The sequence below is a fragment of the Pezoporus flaviventris genome, unplaced genomic scaffold (assembly GCF_033815535.1).
Source record: "Pezoporus flaviventris isolate CSIRO_AGI_PZ_B2104156 unplaced genomic scaffold, CSIRO_AGI_Pfla_v1 ptg000015l, whole genome shotgun sequence".
In the NCBI taxonomy this organism is placed as follows: Eukaryota; Metazoa; Chordata; class Aves; order Psittaciformes; family Psittacidae; genus Pezoporus; species Pezoporus flaviventris.
Genome location: NW_026892563.1, coordinates 10612240 through 10626923, shown reverse-complemented (window position 1 = coordinate 10626923; position 14684 = coordinate 10612240). Strand labels below are relative to the sequence as shown.

Sequence of the window (14684 nt, the reverse complement as noted above, 5' to 3'; positions counted from 1 at the left end):
ATCCTTTCGTGCTATAGAAATGTATAGTGATATAAAGGCATCAGTCTCTAAATGCACCAGGCCCTACCTTTTTAATTTTGCATATGAACAGAGTAGTGCCGAGAATTGTGAGCTGAAGTTAAGGGTGGTATGTGAAGTTTCTGAATAGATTCTCAAGGGACTTGAAAATGTGTGGGATGTTTTTATTTAAGCTTTATTTAGTCTGTCCACTGAGTTTGATTCTCACACTGGGATATGAATAAATTAGTGGGTACTAAGGTAACTGCCAGGTCATTCATTGCACTTGCTTGTTCTAGAAGGCAAACATTCTTGAATTCAGGTTGCCATAGAACTTACTTATTTTAGAATCATAGAATCGTAGAATAGTTAGGGTTGAAAAAGACCTTAAGATCATCAAGTTCCAACCCCACTGCCATGGGCAGGGACACCTCACACTAAACCATGTCACCCAAGGCTCTGTCCAGCCCAGCCTTGAACATCGCCAGGGATGGAGCATTCACAGCTTCCCTGGGCAACCCATTCCAGTGCCTTGCCACCTTTACAGTAAAAAACTTCTTCCTTCTATCCAATATAAACTTCCCCTGTTTAAGTTTGAACCCATTACCCCTTGTTCTATCACTACAGTCCCTAATGAGGAGTCCCTCCCCAACATCCCTATAGCCCCCCTTCAGATACTGGAAGGCTGCTAGGAGGTCTCCACACAGCCTTCTCTTCTCCAGGCTGAACAGCCCCAACTTTCTCAGCCTGTCTTCATACAGGAGGTGCTCCAGTCCCCTGATCATCCTTGTGGCCCTTCTCTGGACTTGTTCCAGCAGTTTCATGTCCTTTTTATGTTGAGGACACCGGAACTGCACACAATACTCCAGGTGAGGTCTCACAAGAGCAGAGTAGATGGGCAGGATCACCTCCTTTGACCTGCTGGTCACGCTCCTTTTGATGCAGCCCAGGATATGGTTGGCTTTCTGGGCTGCAAGTGCACACTGCTGCCTCATGTTCATTTTCTCATTGACCAACACCCCACATCCTTCTCCACAGAGCTGCTCTGAATCTCTTGTCTGCCCAGCCTGTAGCTGTGCCTGGGATTGCTCCGACCCAGGTGTAGGACCTTGCACTTGTCATGGTTAAAATTCCTAAGGTTGGCATCTGCCCACCTCACAAGCATGTCAAGGTCCCTCTGGATGGCATTCCTTCCTTCCAGTATATCAACCAAACCACACAGCTTGGTGTCATTGGCGAATTTGCTGAGGGTGCACTTTTCATCTTTTTTGTCTTGTTTTTCTGTTTAAAAGCTTTATATTGTTGTGCTTTTACTTCACCAGGAGATAAGGGCAATTCAAGAGATCCATATAAAAACTGGTCTTAACTCAGAGTGCTTTCCTAACACGCTTATTGCAGTCATTGAAGAGGAATAGGATATCTCACTATGCAGTCTAGCCGTCTTTGCTGTTGATTTGTTCATTCTCTCATGTCCAGACTTGGAAGTCCTTCAGGAAATGTTGGAGGGTAGTATTTTTAGTTTTGGAACTGTACTGTGTCTAATTGCGCTTTTTTTTTTAATCATAAATAGAATTCCTCCCTGTAAAGGTGTAAACGAGGAAACACAGAAGGCTCTCGACCGATCTCTTCTTGATTGCACTTTCCGATTACAAGGTAGAAATAATCGCACATGGGTGGCTGAGCTGGTGTTTGCAAACTGTCCACTTAATAGCACTTCATCTCGGGAGCAAGGCAAGTTTTATTTAGGAAAACTGGTACATTTTGCTTCTTTGTAGTTTACGTTGTCTGTTCCAGTAATGTTTTGGAGTTACTGGACAACTGTCTGCTCCTAAGATTTCTAATAAAACACAATGTACCTGAAAAAAAAAATTTTGACTGCTGAGTTGATGCACTTTCATTATTTAAATATACTTCTTGGTCACTTGCTGCAGTTCACTCGTAGACTATAAACCACAGTTTAGGAATCTCAAGTTTAATCAGTATTTACGATCTCCTCACACTGTAGGACCAACTCGTCATGTTTACCTGACGTATGAAAACCAGTTGTCTGAACCAGTTGGAGGTCGCAAAGTTGTTGAGACATTCCTTAATGACTGGAACAGTATCGCTCGGCTGTATGAATGTGTCCTGGAGTTTGCACGGTCCCTCCCAGGTACAGAAATCACCTTCTGTTTATGAAAATTATGTGTTTACAGATTACTGTGGTTTTCTCATTGTCTTTTGCCTCCTTTCTTCAAAGACATACCCAACCACTTAAACCTGTTTTCAGAAGTTCGTATCTACAATTACCGAAAACTTATCCTTTGTTATGGAACTACCAAGGGGAGCTCAGTAAGTAACTCTTAAGTGCACTTAAAATGTATGTGTGAAAACACAATGGGTAGGGCTAGAGTTCTCAGAATTCTGCTGCAAAATATGTCTTTGTAATATGCGACTGTGGAATTAATATTGATGAATGTAGAAGAGAGCAGGAGAGTGTGCCAGCTTGCTAATTTGCTAGGTTACAACATGTTCAGAATTTTTGAGGGTTTGTGTAAGATGCTTTAAATTGTGGGAAGGACAGTTGTGTGCCCCTGATTGATGAAAGCTGGTGTAGCAGCCCTTTTCTGATAAATTTATGGTGTTGCTGCTGGTCACTGCTGTACTGGGATATATGGATATATATAAGCTGAGTGCCTAATTCTGCTTTAGAAGTCCTTTGACTTTTAAATGTAGTATTTTGCTTTCAAAAGAGAAGATCCTTCATTATTTTGTAGTGGTGCTGTTCTCTTGTTTAGAACTCTAGCTTACTCTGTAGTATTTGAATTTACAGCTTATTAATTACTTTGTAATTAACTGACTACTTGCTCACACCCTTGCATTGAATGGCAAGGAAGAGGAGGAAGTAAATGCAGATGTGTTAGACTGAGAATATATTTTTGTGTGCAAATGATGCAAAGTAGCTGATGCACCTGAAATTTGCTTCCTGGAAGGTTTTTGTGTTCACATTCTAAGCTGAATTTTTAAGAGTATTTCTGTGTGCATTTTACTGGTACAGTTAATAAGTAACTAGAGTAGCAGTGTGGATTCTGCGTGTGACTTCCTTACATGTTAGCATGTCTAGTTCTGATTTTTGTGTGATATGACTGAGAAAACCTGTCCGCTCCCAGCAGCTCATTAATCAGTTCTCTGCAGCATGAATCTCTCAAGTTTAATTTTCTGTATCTTGCCTGTGGCAGAAAAGGCTTTTTTTCTTTCTGTTTGACTTGCTAAAATAGTTCTCCAGTTTTGTGGTTGCCAGCAATCCAGCTAGCTAAATGGTTGTTAAAGCTAACAGCACTATTTTTTTCCCCATAACTTCAGCAACTTTTGAGGAAGGTAAATTAAGAATCTGTTGAGGTTTGATGAAAAATGGGAGGAAAAAAATTAAAGCAGACCAGCTTTCTTGTTACAACCTCATAATTGTTCTAGTTTCCAAGACCATTTTATGTTCTTAATATTGCAGATCAGCATTCAGTGGAATTTCATACTCCAGAAATTCCACATTTCACTGGGAACTGTTGGCCCAAACTCAGGTTGCAGTAACTGTCACAACACGATTCTGCACCAGCTCCAGGAGATGTTTAATAAAACACCAAATGTGATGCAGTTGTTACAGGTAAGGTTTTAAAACTTGTTTCAATCAAAGTGCAATATAATTCAGAGCTGAATTCAGATTAAACTGTTCTCTTTGAAATTACATGTGTGTGTTACTGTTTATGGATCTCACTTGCAGAAGGTGGCGTGGGAAAGATGTATTCCCCCCCCACGTCTCCATTTTCCCTGACCTTTACTCAAAAGTAAGCTGCTTGATCTCTCAATGTCTGTTCTCTCTCAGGTTTTGTTTGACACTCAGGCTCCATTAAATGCCATCAACAAACTTCCAACTGTGCCCATGCTGGGTTTGACTCAGCGCACCAACACTGCCTATCAGTGTTTCTCCATTCTGCCACAGTCACCCACGCATATCAGGCTGGCGTTTAGGAATATGTACTGCATCGACATCTACTGCCGGAGCCGTGGTGTTGTGGCGATACGTGATGGGGCATACAGTCTCTTTGACAACAGCAAAATAGTTGAAGGATTTTACCCTGCGCCTGGGTTAAAGGTGACCGTTTCTGTATTTTCTGGCATATTGTAAGCAAATGAGCTTCCAACAGGAAGTATGGGTCTGATGTGAAGAGCTTTGTGGAACTTTTTTTTTTTGTGAAGAGCTGCAGTCCTAGACAGAAACTTCTCTTTTAAAATAGCTTCTGTCATTGTGTGGCAGGAGCCTGTGGCTTTTCTTCTGAATACACTACTGGTTTGCTTCTCCTGAAAAAAATCCCATTGACAGAATACCTTAACTGGGGACAGCTTGTAACAGTGCTGGTTTTACAGGACTATTGGAAAGTGGCACCCATTGTGAAACAGTACAGTTTGCTAGTTTTTTTTTTTCTGACAGTTGCAACTGAATATTCATTCTCTGATAATGCATGTAGCTGATCTTAAACAGCTTTTTGATGAATTCCAAATGGAAGGTTAATGGGAAGAGGAGGGGGATTATAGATACCAGTGGAAAGCATAAGTGAATTAAATTGGGAAAGTAAAGGCAGAAATATTTCAGGAGGATGGGGAAATTCCTCTGGATACAACAGAACACTATGGAGGAGGCACCCTGGACGTTCTTACCCAAACAGGGCAGTTGTAGGTTTGATACAAAAGCTCAGTAGGTTCTGGATACTGCTGAGTTGTTCTGAAACAGCTATTTTTGGGGGTAGGCTTTTCTTTATTTTTCAGGAAAAAAAAAAAACGTTGGTATATGACTAGAGATAATTCATATTAATGAGCAAGGTGTCTTGGTTGGTGGTGATGCAAGATGGCCCCTTAATTAAAAGAGTAAGGGAATTAAGTTTAAATATCCACTGAGAAGCTCTGTTTATGAACTGAACTATTTTGTAAACTATTCATACTGCATATAATGAATGCCCCCTAGTAGTTAGTTCTAGGGACCTGCCTGTTTCTTACATGCTGTAGCTGATAAAAGATAGTATTAAAGCTCATCAAATACTTTGCTCATTTATGTAATAACATTTAAATGGGGAGTTGCTAACAAAAGTGATTTTTCTGCAGACATTCCTGAACATGTTTGTTGACAGCAATCAGGATGCACGAAGACGATCTGTAAATGAAGATGATAACCCGCCTTCTCCTATTGGAGGAGACATGATGGATTCTTTGATATCGCAGCTTCAACCCCAGCAGCCACTGCAGCAACCACAACAACAGGTACCCTCCAGCCAAAATAAGCAATGTTTATTGTCTTCCACAACTGCAGGTTTCTAAGAACTTCAGTTCTAAAAAGATTAGGAGTAAAAAACAGAAAGGGAGACTATAAAACTGCTCTGCTGTGGAATTCTGCTTGTGGCAAAACGTATTAATTTATTTTGCTATTTCTCATTCCAGTGTAAATAGCCCATAGCATATGAGCAGCAGCTTTGGAAGGTCACATGAGACTTGTTGCTTTAGGAGAAAAGGACTGAGGGGAGGGAAAATGACTGTTTAAAATAAAAGATGGGAGGGGGAGTCAGGAGGCTTTGCTGTTATGGGGTGGCAGATAAAAGAAGTGAGGTGTTAGAGGTGTTATGTCTTGAGGAGAAACTGCAAAAATTCACTGGCAAAAATAGTGAGCACTGAACAAGGTGGTGTAGAGAATAAAGCTACTATGTTGATGGACCTGTAAGATTTCATAGGTGGGGACCAAACTCTCATTAGCATTAGTGTGCACGTACTTAACTTTAGTTGTAGTACAAAATGATCAAAATTTTTGTTGTTCTGTGTTGACAATTTCAGCCATTTGCAAAACAGGCAGGAGCATCAGGAGCATACCCTCTTACTTCACCTCCCACCTCCTATCACAACACAGTAACACCATCTCCATCTATGATGCACACACAGTCACCAGGTAAGGTGGCTGAGAGTTTATATGCTAATCAGGTGCTGGAAATGTAAATGCAGCTCTTTGTGCATGCCTTTTTTGTTATTTGAGCTGTGTTTGGCTCCGAGTTAGCCAAGAGAATGCACCTTATATTGTGGAAAAATAGCGAAGTCTTGCCATACATGTTTTGGAAAGTTACATTTTGAAGCTAAAGCAAACAAAAAAAAAAATCCATGAAACTCATCTTTAAATGTGTCATATTTGGGACTGTTTCGTTCTTACAGCTTACAACTTGCTCAGATCAAAAGCTGTTAATTTTAAATACATGCTTCTCCAGAAAAGCTTTTCAACACCAAAGCTTTCTGCTCCCAGCTGTTACACACAACAGCTGAAAATACTTAAATTTGAGGAATGGCTGGGCAGGGGGAAATGCCATTCTTGAAGCCAAATATCTTGGAAGGTTTCCTTTGAGCAGTGAATCAGTCTGGACAATATAACGCTTATGCATGTACAAACTAAAGCCTTTGAGTGCAAACTAAATTCTTGTGAATCATGTTTGCTATCTCCAAAAAAGAAAGGAGATAACTGTGGCAATCGATAGAAAAGAAAAATTACACATTTCCCATTTTTCTGTTCTAATTTGAGTGATATGATGTCTTGATTAGGAAACTTGCATGCTGCAAGCTCACCTAGTGGAGCTTTAAGAGCACCATCACCAGCATCCTTTGGTCCAACTCCTTCACCTTCCTCTCTTGGAATCACAATGGGACAGACAGCTAACTTTGCCAGCCCACATGGTGAGTTTTTTACTGACATGTTTTTTACTGGCACGTGTATATATTAGTGACAGGGAGCAGATTTGCTTCTTGAAATTAAGTCCTTAAGAGCAGACTTTGGTTTTGTAATTAGCTTAAGTAGTTGTTTTCATATGTGTGGGTGTAAGCCTTAGCAGTAATCAAAAGTGGCTGCGTGGCACATTAAAGTGTTCCTAACAGTTTAAAAATTGACTGTCAGTCATCTTTCCTGCTTACTAAGGTGGGGAAATTCCATGTGGTCTTGTAGCAGAGCAATGGCTGCAGCTTTTAATCAGCGTTGTTTCTTGTTAGATTAGTTAATGTGTTTTCACTGCTTACATTTCCTGGAAAAGTTACTGGAACAGGTTAGAAATTCAAATGCCTTTTGAAAACATTGTCCAGAGTCCTGCTGGTTTGACTGTATGTGAGTAACATGCTTTTTGGTTGTCACCTTTAAGTTTTTTTGGAAAGTTGCCAAAACAATTGTTTGTTATAATCACAGTGCATTGGAAACCGTTCCATAGATCACAATAAATGAACAATTCAGACTGTAATTTTAGAACACCAGTTTAACTGTCAGGGTGAAGAAAGTGAGATAGATGTACAACAGACTGTTTAAGAAGCTTGTTCTGATCAGTCTGTGTAGCAGAGTACAAAATCAAAGCTACTTCTGAGGAGATAACTGCAAGATACTGAATAGATAAGGAATGGTCTAGCTGAGGCTTTCATTTGCCTAAGGAGCAGTTGAAGTTCAGGTCTATAGGCAAGAGCTCTTTTTAGTTTAGAACCTGTTACATGTTGAACAGGCCCATTTGCTGTAACATTCAATTATATTTTACTTTTTAAAAAATACAACCAGAAAAACCTTGACTCTGTATTTTGTGGGTTTTTTTATATCACTTTTTTTTATATATATCACTTCTGTGCTTTACAGATTTTGATAAGCCTTTTTTAGATTTCTACATTACAAAACCTTGTAATTTGTTAAAAAATAATAATAGTTTTGTAACATCTGTAGGTACGATAGACCCAAGCTCACCATACACTATGATGTCGCCCAGTCAGCGTGCAGGGAACTGGCCAGGATCTCCTCAGGTCTCTGGTCCATCACCAGCAGCACGGATGCCTGGAATGTCACCAGCCAACCCTTCCCTTCATTCGCCTGTCCCAGATGCCTCTCATTCCCCACGAGCTGGAACAAGTAAGCTTTTTTTATTAGTGTTAAGACTGTGAAACACTAATGTTTAACATTTCTAGTTCTGTTCTTTTTGATCGTTTTGTGCATCAGCCTAACGGCCCTTACTGCCTTGTGCAGTTAAATATCTAATGAAATGAAGCCTTAATTCTGTCCTAATTCAAACTGGAAAACTAATTAAATCATACAGCAGGATTGATACCTCTTGGTGCATTGCAGAAGTGAGTCTTAAGCTACTGAGCTCTGTGATTAAGAGAAAATTCTTTGGAATAGAAACAATGACAGGCTTATTTGCTTACCCAGATACTGACTTTTCACATCACAGAGTTGTTATGCTGCTTTTGCATGACTGATTTAGCCATCTTTGCATCTCATTGAGTTTGTTGTACAAGCCTGCTATCTGCTGGCATTTTGCAGAAAGAGGAAAAAGGAGTAGGATTTTTGTGTTACTGAGATTCTCTGCATGGGTGGAGGGTCGAAACACTAATTCTTTGTCTGTCTGTTGGATATCACTAGGCAGCCAAATTCTTAAATAGGAAGGATTAAGCTTTGGCTGAGAGAACTCATTGCTTGTATAGTGATGGCAAATAAAATGAACACTTACCTTATGCTATGGCTGAAATACTTCCTTACTACAAGTACCTTTTCCTTGTCAATAGGTTCCCAAGCTATTCCAACCAGCATGCCTCCACCTCGTAAACTACCTCAGCGCTCTTGGGCTGCATCCATACCTACAATCCTCACCCACAGTGCCTTGAATATTCTGCTATTGCCCTCTCCTACCCCTGGGCTTGTACCGGGACTAGCTGGCAGCTATCTTTGCTCCCCTCTTGAGCGATTCCTTGGATCAGTTATTATGAGGAGGCATCTTCAGAGGATCATACAACAGGAAACGGTATGATTTAGGTTGTTTTAATATTGAACTGTGAGTATGATTTCACAGCTGTTCTTCATGCTTCTGTACTCTGTGTCTTTCAAATCAGGCACAAACTGAAATGCTTCATATATAATAAGTATTTGCTGTATGTCCATTGGGAGTTAACTAGAGCAGCCACAGGGTTACTGTGGATGACATTACTTAGCAGGAGTGTCAGTGAAATTAGCTACTAGTTGACACTGACTGAACTACTCAGTCATAAATGTTGCTTTTAGGATTTGGGACAGACAGTGTGAACCTCTTCACTTCTTTGGCAATGATTCAGTGACAGAAAAGGAAGCCAAATCTTGCATAAACTTCGTTCTCAAGGCAATTTTGCCTGTATACAACTATCACCTGTTTCTCTCTGTAAAGAGGGCAGATTGATCACTACAGTCTTGGACATGAATGTGTGCATGTACATGCTATTTACGAATTACTGATAAAATGTGATGCTTCCTTTTATGCAGCTACAGTTAATAAACTCCAATGAACCAGGTGTAATTATGTTTAAGACAGAGGCACTGAAGTGCAGGGTTGCTCTCAATCCCAAAACCAATCAGACCTTGCAACTGAAAGTAACACCTGAAAACACAGGACAGTGGAAATCTGAGGAGTTACAAGTATTGGAGAAGTTCTTTGAAACAAGGGTATGTACTCAAATCATAACTGTTTCAATTTATGTGCATTACTTTTAATCTCTGGTGCCGTTTTGAGTGGTACTGTTGATTTTCATTGACCATGTGTAAGGCCTGCAGAATATAAAATGAACAGCTGTGCATGCTGGTTACCATATCAAATGATACAGCTATTATCTAAATAGGCAGTACTAAATAGTGTCTTTCTTTAGGTTGCAGGACCACCTTTTAAAGCAAACACCCTAATAGCCTTCACAAAATTACTAGGGGCTCCAACGCATATCCTCAGGGACTGCGTACACATAATGAAACTTGAGCTGGTAAGTTAACTCCTCTATTTAGTTCACCCAACTTTGGTTAATATATTTTAAAATAAAAGGTGCAGTATCTTTATCTATAAACACATACATTACTCTAAATTTATATATATGTTATTTGGTGTTAATAAAGAAGTTTCAGTTTCACTACTAGCCTTCCTGGAAACTCTCAGAATTTCTCCTTTAAACTGATGATTTTGAGAAACCTCAGGCACATGACTGCGTGATAGGCACATACATAAGCTGGCTGGAATCTTTCTGATTGTATTCTTGTTTACCCTATGCTCAGTTTTTTCCGAGTCATTCTGAAACTTGGCAGCATCTGCAAGTTTAGCTGGAGGGACACATTCTACTTTCTAACACTGCCCTAGTTCATCGCCATGTATGTCACTGATGTGAGACCTTTGCTGGTCTTTCTCTGTGCTGCTGTTTCTTAACAGTTTCCTGACCAGGCAAGTCAGCTGAAATGGAATGTGCAGTTTTGTTTAACAATTCCTCCCAGTGCACCACCAATTGCTCCTCCAGGAACACCTGCTGTTGTGCTGAAATCCAAAATGTTGTTTTTTGTAAGTAGAGCTATGTGTTTTAAAATTCTGTGGGCTGCGTGTCTTTGAAATCATCATGGGTTAGTAGCCAAACATAAACATGCTATGTCTGACAACTGCAATAGCTAAAAATGGTTTGCCATTTGGAAGCATCTCTTTTTTGAGTTCAGTTAGTATTCCAATTCTCCCTCCTATAAAAGCACAACTACTCTTCATGTTTTGTGTTCTTGGAGAGATGTTGACAGTATATAAACTTCAGTTCCCTCTGGGCTGCGGGTACCTTCAAATGTTCAACTGCTGGATATGTTTTTCTTGTTTGAGGCTCTAACCACACAGATTAAGTGATGCACAGATTTGCAGTGATAGGAAAAGACAGGAAGAACGAGATGTTTAGAACAGATCTACCTTAGTGCCATCTCTGAGGCAGTACTCACTGTAGGGTGCTTTTGAGAAGAAAATAGCCTACACCTGATTGATAACTTTCTTGTTACAGAATCAATGTCTGAAAACTGAGGGGGTGGAAGTGCATGCTGTCTGTAGGCCTAGAGTGTTTAACTGTATCAGAAGTTGCACTGGAGTATGTGGTCATTCGGTTTAACACACTTTTTGATTCTTTCCCACAGCTACAGCTAACACAGAAAACAACAGTCCCACAGGAAGCTGTTAGTATTATTGTCCCAATTATTTATGATATGGCTTCGGGTACAACGCAACAGGCTGACATTCCCAGGCAGCAGAACTCTTCTGTTGCTGCTCCAATGATGGTTAGCAATATTCTAAAGAGGTTTGCTGAACTGAATTCGCCACGAGCAGGTACTGTACATGTCCAGTAGATACATTCTCTTCACCCAGGCATCTGTGACAAATCTCCAGTGTCAAACTAAACCTCTCTTAAGTCTGAATTCTTCTTGGTTTCTATCATATTTCTTTAGTGATTATAAACTCCTGATGTGACAGGCAATATGTAACTTAATAGCAAGTGCTGGCAACACATCAGAAGGTTACACTGATGATGTAGGCTGAATTTTGCTGTTCTGCCTGAGTGATAAATGCATCTCTTGTTGGCCCAACTCTTGCTGCACAGCAGGAGTCACGCTTTTTAACAAATGGGCCCAGAATGAGTCACAAGAAATATGCTATGGTCAAGTATTAGTTTTCATGGCCAATTCTTAAGTTACTGAGCTTAACAGTAGAATATAAAGGGATGTTAAAGAAGTTATTGGAACTTGTCCATGTGCTGTGAATGATTAAAAAGTAAATGGAGTGATTGTATACACCTTTGTCGGTGTGTGCACTAACAGAGGCGCATACAGTTTTGTCCACCAAACGTGCTGTGAAGTGTTTGAGCTAAAGAGGTTGTTCTGAATGTTCATTGGCCCCTAGGTAATGCACTGTGAGCAATGTTGTGCTTTGATTTCCCTCTTGTTTGTCATGGGTTTTGTTTTTTTTGTAGTATCTGAAACATTGAACAACAATAGCAGGTTCTTTGGGCAGCATGTTGTCTGTTAGCAGTGGCTTGGGGTCTGTTAATACACAGATAGCTCATAAGAACAGTAACTTTCAGTTCTGCTGTAGTTACATGCTGATGAACAAAATCTTTTTCCAATAATCCAGTGAACAGATAGAAGTTGTGAATCCAGAGGCTGAATTCTATTTCTGTATAATTACTCATCTCGTTGTTATGCAGTAATTTTAACTATGCTTGATGGTTTATTTCGATTGCTAGAACATGAGCAATGTTCATCTCAAGTTGGTGTGGATATGCGTAAATTTCTTAAAATTGTGAAAAGATTTAAATTAACACACATTTTCTGTTTAACATATAGTAGTAGTGTGGGTAAATAGGAGAGAAAGTAGACTTGAGAATATGTGAGCTCACCTGTAGGAGTTCTGTATGTGGTACAGAACTGTTGTTTTTGTAGCACTTTTGTGTTGAGATAAGTTAACTAAACTTCAGGTGTTTCATTTGGAAGGTGCTTCCCCACCGAGTTCCCCTGCCGTGGGGAAGGGTAGATACTGGATTTGCTGTTTGTTATTGCACTAAGTTGTGTTTTAAGGTAAATCCTCCACAAAATGCTGCAGCATAGGGAGTAATTGCCAAAGCTGCTCTTGAGTAACCCAGTGAGATGTAGTCTGATGATTGTTATAGAGATCAGGACAGACAATTTTTGTTTGTCACATGTTTTGAAGTAGTTTGGGATTGTGGTACAGGGAGCAGAGAACAGACAAGGAAAGAAAAGCGTATCTAAAGAGCTTGTGGCCACAAGTGGGACCTTATCCAGGCAAAGAAGAATGTAGCTAACTGAGCAGAAGACTTCTCTAGTAGTCGTTCCTCTGACTTCTAAAAGAAAGAACTAGTCTGTATGGATTTTTTAATTTATTTCCAACACCACCACCCAGCCAAGAGTATCTTCCCTGAGGACACTTGAAATGCATTTTCCTGTGTTCTTACTGTCAAAACTTGTATTATTATATCTGCTAAAAGAGAACAAGATACCTTCTTTTCTTTGCCATTGAAAGAGGATTGGAGACAGCAGATGAATGTAGATAGTTGGGAGACTTCTGTACATGGGAGATCCCAGATGCATATCCTTTCTCTTCTGATGCTATTGTGCTGTACCCAGGATTTTCCTACCTGTGTTAGCTCTTCTGTTGCACTCATTGCGTTTTGCTTGGTTAAGTGAACTTTGCACTGTTTGAGTAAGAAAGGACCAGGGCTTCCCATCATGCACGTATATTACTGGCACTTTCATTGTAACCCGTAATCAGTGTTGCCTCATTTTGGCTGTATCCTTTTTACCTTTCTCTCTTTGTGAGAAAGTATTTTGTATTCAGCTTAATTTTCCTCTTAATAAAATGGTAGTGCCTGAAAAGTAAGTTCTTCTGGAAGAGTTTTCTTTTCAGATCTGTGGGCAAACACATTCTGCTGTGTTTAACAGTAAAACGTTGATTCATTGTGAGTGCACTGGCTTTCTGAGATCACTTTACCTATGCCTCCATGGGAAAAAATATTTTATTTGGGGGAAATAATGATATGGACTGAGATAGAATCAGTGCTCTGAAATAATAGGGTTAAACTTGAGCTGTAAGTCTACAAGCTGTGTTACGCAGTGGACATCAATCTGGTAAGGAAATTAAAATCCCTGCAGATGCTGAAGGTGACCCTTAAGAGAGGAGCTCAAGGGTCTTGTGATGTTTCTTAAAGCACTTCATGACTAAGCATTTTTCATTGTCTGATTTTCAGTGATGCAGTGGATGGTATTTAACCCAGATGTGTAGCTTGGGTATGATAATGACTTGTCCAAAATTATCTTGGGAATCCCTAGTTTGGCAGTTAGGATTAACGCATCCCAACAGGCTCTGCTCCTATCTCTTTGCTCACACTGTTGCTCCTTCAGCAATAAAATTCAGTGTCTCCTCATTGCTGTTTCTTGACCTGTGCAGGAAAAACTCAGCCCACAGTGACCAGGGTATGATAGAAGCTATTAATTGTATTCTCTTAGCAGGAAACAGTAGATGAAAGTCACACCTGTCTAATACTTCACCTTTTATTGTTCTAATTAAAACCTCTTGATTCTATTGGTTTTAACTTTTTTTAAGCTATTTCAGAATGTCTGTTTTTGTCAAAAAAAATACTGGTATTCAAAACATGAGACAGCTGTGGCTGGGTTTTCCTCTCTGTATTGGATCTCAGCTGTTGGAAACAAAAGTCCGTTTGTATTTTATTTTGCATTTGGATGTCAAGGGTAAAGCCAGAATAATTTGGTAGAAAGAAACAGTCTTCTGACTTTTGCCCAGTCTTGGAATTAGAAATGTTTCCAAAACTAGGCTTAGGACAGAAAACATCTTCCAGCTGTTTCAGATTTGAGTCATTTGAAATGTTTACTTTCTGCTCTTAATCAATACAAATAGGACTTGGAAAAGTGTTTCTTTTTCTTTAGAAGGTGTATGTAATTTTAATTAATAGCATGCAGAAAAATACGCATTGTAGTGCCGCATACGATAAATCCCAGTATAGACTCAATCTGATATTCAAAAGTGATTAAAAGTTAAAAGCTTCTTGCAATTTCATGACCAGCAAGAGCTGTCCTGCTGGGAAAGACGAAGCTATATCCCTTAAAATCATTGCAGATCCTGCTTGTTGGGGTGAAGGCCTGTGTGTGGAGTGATGCTAACCTGTTTCTTTTCCCTGTTCCAGGTGAATGCACAATATTTGCGGCCGTTCGTGATTTGATGGTTAATCTTACGCTGCCCCCTGGTGGGCGTCCGTAGACACTTTTAAAAGAAGGCTGAGAGACAAAACCGCAAAAAATAATAAAAAATAAAAAATAAAGCCTTCAGTTAAAA

General features: G+C 39.8%; 1 protein-coding gene across 1 annotated transcript in view; it reads left to right on the top strand.

Moving 5' to 3' along the window:
• Positions 1–14684, top strand: part of MED14 (mediator complex subunit 14) — a 37847-nt gene extending 23163 nt beyond the window's left edge. Inside the window, exons 17-31 of the mRNA XM_061453397.1 lie at positions 1568–1728; positions 2003–2149; positions 2237–2328; positions 3482–3634; positions 3854–4123; positions 5128–5283; positions 5848–5959; positions 6598–6729; positions 7745–7927; positions 8581–8816; positions 9308–9487; positions 9688–9795; positions 10233–10358; positions 10961–11150; positions 14536–14684. Of these exons, the coding sequence (XP_061309381.1) occupies positions 1568–1728; positions 2003–2149; positions 2237–2328; positions 3482–3634; positions 3854–4123; positions 5128–5283; positions 5848–5959; positions 6598–6729; positions 7745–7927; positions 8581–8816; positions 9308–9487; positions 9688–9795; positions 10233–10358; positions 10961–11150; positions 14536–14609 (2320 nt within the window). The 3' untranslated portion in view covers positions 14610–14684. The remainder of the gene's footprint in view (positions 1–1567; positions 1729–2002; positions 2150–2236; positions 2329–3481; positions 3635–3853; positions 4124–5127; positions 5284–5847; positions 5960–6597; positions 6730–7744; positions 7928–8580; positions 8817–9307; positions 9488–9687; positions 9796–10232; positions 10359–10960; positions 11151–14535) is intronic.